This window comes from Octopus bimaculoides, chromosome 20, assembly GCF_001194135.2.
Source record: "Octopus bimaculoides isolate UCB-OBI-ISO-001 chromosome 20, ASM119413v2, whole genome shotgun sequence".
NCBI lineage: Eukaryota > Metazoa > Mollusca > Cephalopoda > Octopoda > Octopodidae > Octopus > Octopus bimaculoides.
The window spans coordinates 35,300,118-35,307,756 of NC_069000.1; the positions used below are offsets into that span (position 1 = coordinate 35,300,118).

At 39.7% G+C, this 7,639-nt stretch overlaps 1 protein-coding gene across 1 annotated transcript in view; it reads left to right on the forward strand.

The window, feature by feature from the left end:
- The window catches only part of LOC106875444 (cytoplasmic dynein 2 heavy chain 1), a 297,845-nt gene that overhangs the window by 76,356 nt on the left and 213,850 nt on the right, over positions 1–7,639 (forward strand). The window contains exons 15-16 of the mRNA XM_052974965.1: positions 2,213–2,340; positions 4,658–4,901. Of these exons, the coding sequence (XP_052830925.1) occupies positions 2,213–2,340; positions 4,658–4,901 (372 nt within the window). The remainder of the gene's footprint in view (positions 1–2,212; positions 2,341–4,657; positions 4,902–7,639) is intronic.

Genomic DNA, 7,639 nt, shown 5'->3' on the forward strand with positions numbered 1-7,639 from the left:
CAATGGCCCAGTGGTTAGGGCAGTGGAATCGCAGTCATAGGATCACGGTTTCGATTCCCAGACCGGGCGTTGTGAGTGTTTATTGAGCGAAAACACCTAAAAGCTCCACGAGGCTCCAGCAGGGGATGGTGGTGAACCCTGCTGTACTCTTTCACCACAACTTTCTCTTACTTCCTGTTTCTGTTGTGCCTGTAATTCAAAGGGTCAGCCTTGTCACACTGTGTCACGCTGAATATCCCCGAGAACTATGTTAAGGGTACACGTGTCTGTGGAGTGCTCAGCCACTTGCACGTTAATTTCATGAGCAGGCTGTTCCGTTGATCTGATCAACTGGAACCCTCAATGTCGTAAGCAACAGAGTGCCAACAATTACATTTGTATACACAAATATATGCACACATGCATGCGTGCACACACACACACACACTTCATTATCCTCATCATAACCATCATCACTGTTGTCATCACGATCAACATCAGTTTATGTCCCCTTTCCATGTTGACATTGGTCAAGTGCATTTCGTTTGCCATGGTTTGAGTCAGCACATATACCCTGTGAGCAGAGTGCATCTACTCACCTCGGTCATCTTCATCATCATTTAACGTCCATTGTCCATGCTGGCATGGGTTGGATGGTATGACCAGAGCTGGCAAACTAGTGGGGGAGGGGGGATGCACCAGACCCCTGTCTGGTTTGGCATGGTTTCTACAGCTGGATGCCCTTCCTAACACCAATCACTTTACAGAGAGTACTTGATGCTTTTGTGTGACACCACATGAGCATTTTTACATGTTGCTACATGGGCATATTGGGCTTTGTATATTTGTACCCTAATGTCACTTTGATGATGTCCTGCTCTCTTACTCAGTAAAAATAATAATAATGATAATAATAATAATCCTTTCTACAATAGGCACCAGGTTTGAAATTTTGTGGGTGGGGGCTAGTTGATTACATTGACCCTGTTACTTGAATGGTAGAGATACATGGCTTAGTGTTAGGGTGTTGGACCAATGATCATAAGACTGTGGTTTCGAATCCTGGACTGGGCGACGCGTTGTGTTCTTGAGCAAAACACTTCATTTCACATTGCTCCAGTCCACTCAGCCGGCAAAAATGTGTAATCCTGTGACAGACTAGCTTCCCATCCAGGTGGGGAATTTATATGTCATGGAGACCAGGAAACCACCCCTTGTATGTCAGCAGGACTCAAGAAGGTAACTTTATCTTTACCTATTGACTGATACTTATTTTATCAATCCCAAAATGTATATATTTAATGTGGGAACATGGATTCAGTCATTCAGAAGATGGTTCATGTTGATTCTCATTAAAATGTGCAAAAATAAAAAAAGTGAAATATATAAATAAATAAATAAACATAAAACCTTTAATAAGATTATATTTTTTTTATTTTTTCTAATTTCATGGAAAATATTTTTCTTTTAAAATACCATACTAATTTATGTAATTACTTTGAATGAATTTTTTTTGTCTAATTAGTAAATTTTCCAAAGTGTATTTCTGTGCTTGAAAGTATGCAATGTTCTTAGTTATTGTAACAGGCTCTAAAAAGAGCAATTTTTTTTAAATGTCATGTAAACTTTGACATTTTTTCTTGTAAAGATGACCCTAGTCCAAAATTTCCTCTGGAAAGGTTCAAATTATACCTCCAGCTTGGATCATACATGCTTGCATTCATTCATACATACATACAGACTTACTACCTGTAAACCCCCAATTCACTATTTTGCTTATATGGACCTCAAAAAATCTTACGAGGGGGTGCTGAACAATTCCTGGCTTTAAGGGTATCAAGAAAGACCTGGCTGGAAGCCCAACCTTTTGAGTTCTTTTACAAGGTTTAGGAAAACTGAAGGACCACTGCAATAAGTGTGTGAATCAGAGAGGGGAATATGTTGAATAAAATCATAATTAACTGATCCTCCTGTATTTTCTTTTTCCCAAAGGCAGGAACTTTTCAGCACCACCTCATATATGGATGATGGTTGAGACCACTGCTGTAATGTGTTAAATAATGAAAGGATGCATTCAATAATACTTTTAAAAACATTCAGGATAATCACAACTGGGAGGCTATTGAGCTTAGGACTGCTTCACCAGATTTAGTTTAGAGTTAAACAGCAACAACTCTTTCTGGTTAATAACTGTATTGTTAATATTTCTTCTTCTTCTTCTATTGTTTCCTAGGATTGGGTTGCTCTTGGAACTATTGACATAAATGAGCTTGCAGACCAATGTCTCGTGGATATTACTGACTGGGAACGAAATATAAAGGCATTGAAGATTCGTAGCCGGAATGCAGATAAACTACCAAAGTAATCTTTCTAAATTTGCATTAATCATATTCTCTGATTGATATTTGTAATGTACAAGGCACATGGCTCAGCAGTTAAAGTGCCGGGCTCATAATCATGAGGTAATGAGTTCAAATCCCTGACTGGGCTGTGTGTTGTGTTCTTGAGTGAGACACTTTATTTAACATTGCTCCAGTTTCACTCAGCTGTAGAAATGAGTTGTGACATCACTGGTGCCAAGCTGTACTGGCCTTTGCTTTTTCCCTTCAATAACATCGCTGTCACGAACAGGGGAGACTGGTATGCATGGGTGACTGCTGGTCTTCCATAAACAACCTTGCCTGGACTTGTGCCTCAGAGGGGATCTTTCTAGGTGCAATCCCATGGTCATGCATGACTGAAGTGGTGTCTTTACAAAGCAGCAAGCTAGCAGAATTTCTTCCAAATTTATGTTCTAAGTTCAAATACCACTGGGGACTACTTTGCCTTTCATCCTTTCAGAGTCAGCAGAATAAGTACCAGTTGAGAACTGGAGTTGAAATAATTGACTTACTACTACTACTACTACAACTACTACTTCTTCATCTTCTTTTTCTTCTTCTTCTTCTTCTTCTTCTTATTATTATTATTATTATTATTATTAAAGATTGAGGCCTATTTATTTTATTCTCTATGTCAGTCTGTTAAGTGACAGAAAATTCAGTGACAATATAAGACATGCAAATATACACACACACACACACACGCACGCACACACACACACACACACACACACACACACACACACACACACACACACACACACACACACACATATACATAGCTACCCTATATTATATAAGGGTGGGTGAGATTAGTAGAGAAGACAGATAAAAATGATAGTGACAAGTTGTCAGGATGTACTCTCAAAGTACAAGAAGGTGAATAGATGAATGAATGGGGATAAGGGATCAGGGAGGCTGGGTAATTAAAGTTTACAGCTTTGTGGGAGGGGAGAAATAAATGGTTAGAGATAGGGGTGGAGGAGAATGTAGTGAATGGTGTGGTAAGAAGTTTGTTTCTCAACCACATGGTTCTGGGTTCAGTACCACTGTTATGCAATGGAACTGAACCTGGAACTATGTGGCACCTTGGGCAAGTGTCTTCTGTTGGAGCTGTGAACCAACCAAAGCCTTGTGAATGGATTTGGTCGATGGAAATTGAAAGAAGCCTGTTGTATATATGTGTGTGTGTGTGTTTGTTTGTTTGTCTCCCACCACCTCTTGACTAGCAGTTCAGCAAAAGAGCCTGATAGAATAAGTACTAGGCTTAAAAAATATCCAGGAGTCAATTCATTCAACTAAGATTCTTCATGGTGGTGATCCAGCCTGGCCACACTCTAATGACTGAACCGAGTAAAAAGATAAGTGTGGAGGCATGGTAGATGATAAATATGAGTTAGAGGAAAATCATCAATCATCACCATCATCATCAACATTGAGCATCTGTTTTCCATCCTGGCATGGGTTGAACAGCTTGACAGGAACTGGAAAAGCCAGGGGTTTGGTTTCTATGGCTGTTTTTGGCTTGGTTTCTATGGCTGGATGCCCTTTCTACTGCCAACCACTCTACAGAGTGTACCGGGTGCTTTTTACACAACACCATCACCAATGCCTTTTTACATGGTATATTCACCAGTGCTTCTTACATGGCACCATCACCAATGCTTTCTATGTGGTACCTTGGTTTTAGCATCTCAATTCTATGGTGGTGGGAAGATCTTCTCAAGTACAGAACTGAGAAGATGATAAGAAATAGAAGTGGATCAGGGTGGAGCAGGTGACAACTGATAATATATAGAAAGGGATCTCAGAATATTTCTGGTTTTTATTTTACTTGTTCCCGTCGTTTGACTGTGGCCTTGCTGGAGCACTGCCTTAAAGGGTTTTAGTTGAAGAAATCAAACCCAGGACTTATTCATTGTAACTTATTCTATCAGTCACTTTTGCTGAACCACTATATTACAGGGATGTAAACACTCTAACATCGGTTGTGAAGTGATGGTAGGGAGACAAACACTGATACAAAAGCACACACACAGACACACACACATATATATATATATATATATATATATATATATATATGACAGGCTTTTTCCAGTTTCTGTCTACCAAATCCACTCACAAGACTGAGGCTATAGCAGATTACACTTGCCCAAGGTGCCACACAGTGGGACTGAACTCGGAACCATGTGGTTGGAAAGCAAGTTTCTTACCACACAACCACACTTGCATCTATTGTTTGTTTAATTATTTGTAAATTAATTAATTTATTTATTTTCTTCTGATTTGTTCAGTCAGGTAAAAGTTGGCTGCATCACTGTAAACACATCTCCGGTGAAGATTGTCATTGATGAACTCATCCAACAGCTGTATGATGCCCTCGTAAGCTGCCTTCAACGTAAGATCAGTCTCGATGTCAAGCACATTGACACATTCCTCACTGAAGCCATTGAAAAACTGTCTACTCAGCCAAATACTCTGGAAGAAATTACTGCTGCCAATGCTTGCCACATGGAATATGCCGAGAAGAAGAAAGAGGTAGAGTGTAATTTATTTGATGTTGTTGCTATCTTGGTCCTTTTTTTTTTATCAGTCTAAACCTCTGAGGATGTCCCTCAGCTCTACCGAATCACTACTCCACACTGCATAGCACAAGTTTTTTATATGATATTAGGCATTATAAACACCCAGTAATGAAAGACAAAGAACAGGTTCCCATCGTCAGGCCTATATCATGATAATCATCATCATCACCAATTTTTTAACATCTGCTTTCTATACTGGCATAGGTTGAATAGTTTGGCAGCTGCTGGTGAGCTAAAGGATTACATTCAGTTCTGTTGTCTGCTTTGGCATGGTTTCTTCAGCTGGATGCCATTCCTAAAGCCAACCATTTTGCAGAATGTACTCGGTGCTTTTTATGTGGCACCAGCACCAGTGAGGTCACTAAGTAACTTACAAGACAAGAAAAGACAAAGGGAAGAGTAGTATTGGGGGAGTATTGACTTTGCGATAGGTTTTCAGAGGTTAGTGTATGAATAGAGGGGCAGAAATAGCTATCTTGCAGTATAGGAGATACATGACTTCCTCGGATGGAGAGAGAGAGAGAAGAAAGAAGGGAGGAGAATGAAAATATTTAATAGTTTGCAATTTGAGGAGAAGGATTAGCATCCATGGTGTATTAAAATTGATTGATATCATCAAGTAAGTGATAAATCTGTAGTTTATTTGTAACATCAGTGGACCTGTTATTCTTATATCTTATTTTGAGGTCAACACACTTAATGTTTGGCTTGAACTTTGAAATGTTTATTACTTAGTGTATCACTTGGTGTAAATAATTCTTTCTACTATAGGCACAAGACCTGAAATTTTGTGAGGGTAGGCTGGTCAATTACATTGACCCCAGTGCTTGAGTTGATTTTATTTTCTTGGCCTTGAAAGGATGGAAGACAAAGTTGACCCTGGCAGCATTTGAACTCAGAACATAAAGCGTCAGTAGAAATCTCACTATGCATTCTGTCTAGCATGCTAATGGTTCTGCCAGCTCACCATCTTAACAATAATAATAATCCTTTCTACTATAGGCACAAAGCCTAACATTTGGAGCGGGGGAGCCAGTCGATTACATCAACCCCAGTACTCTACTTGTACTTATTTTATTGACCCTCAAAGGTTGAAAGGCAAAGTGGACCTTGGTGGAATTTGAACTCAGAACAATAATAATAATAATAATAATCCTTTCTACTATAGGACAAAATGTTGAAGGAGAAAGCTAGTCAATTACATCAACCCTAGTGCTTGACTGGGACTTATTTTATAAAACCTGAAAGGATGAAAAGCAAAGTGGGCCTCGGTGGAATTTGAACTCAGAACAACAATAATAATAATCCTTTCTAGTACAGGCACAAGGCCTGAAAATCGGGGGGAGGAGTCTAGTTGATTACATCAACCCCAGTGCTTAACTAGGGCTTATTTTATTGACCATGAAAGGATGAAAGGTAAAGTTGGCCTCTGCAGTATTTGAACTCCAAGCATAAAGCTGAAGGTAACGCCGCTCAGTATTTTGTCTGGCATGCTAACAATTCTGCTTGCTTGCTGTCTTACTTGGTATAAATAATGAAAGTGGAATCCATGAAAGACTCCAGGTTTGCAGAGGAAGGTTTGAGTTTTGTGAGTGAATAGCTGTTTAGTATTGTTAGACACTGTAGGCATACTAAACAGTGTAAAGGTGAATATATTAAACAAACTTTCATTGAGGGAATTTACTGATGGCTAGATAATAGTTGTTGTAGTAACGATAGAAGAGACAGGCAGGAGAAACAGCACAGTTGTGAATTAGTGGGTGCTGTTGCTGTTGTTGTTTAGTTCCAGGTCAGCCTTAGCAAAGCATACTTATGATCAAATGATATTGTAAATTTGCTCTTCCTGCATTTTATTGTCTTCCTGCATCCTTTATTAAGATGGTAAGTTTGTGATCTGAGGGTATTGGACTGTTGTTACCAGGAGGCTGAGTTATAAATTTAAGGCTCTCTTCCTGTCTTGGTGAGTATTTACCAATCAGTTAAATAGCCTTTTTTTGTTTTTGTTGGGTTTTTTTTTTAACATTTTGGCTGATATGGATAAATTTGTTTGTATGTGTGTAGCAGACTGATCCATGTTTCAAATAAGTGATAGTTACACTAATGTAGGGATCATAATTGATCACTGCTGAAGCAGAAGAGGATGTGGGGGAGAAGGAAAGAGAGAAAGTTGGAAGGCTGAGAGAGAGGGGGGAGAGAGAAAGCAAAAGGGTTGAGAGAGAGGGGAGAATGAGAAAGAGAGAGAAAGCAAGAAGGGTTGAGAGAGAGAAAGAAAGATTGCTCTGTGGGCCACAATTTTGGCAATGTTATACATGTAATGTTACAATGAAAATTGTAATGTGTTGTGAAGGCTCCCATATAGGCACAGAAGTGGCTGTGTGGTAAGTAGCTTGCTTACCAACCACATGGTTCCGGGTTCAGTCCCACTGCGTGGCAGCCTTTGGCAAGTGTTTATAATATAGCCCTGGACCAATGCCTTGTCAATGACTTTTGGTCAAAGGAAAGTGTGTGGAAGTTCATCATACAGGCACAGGAGTGGCTGTGTGGTAAGTAGCTTGCTTACCAACCACATGGTTCCAGGTTCAGTCCCACTGCGTGGCACCTTGGGCAAGTGTCTTCTGCTATAGCTTCGGGCCAACCAAAGCCTTGTGAGTGGATTTGGTAGACGGAAACTGAAAGCCTGTCGTATATATA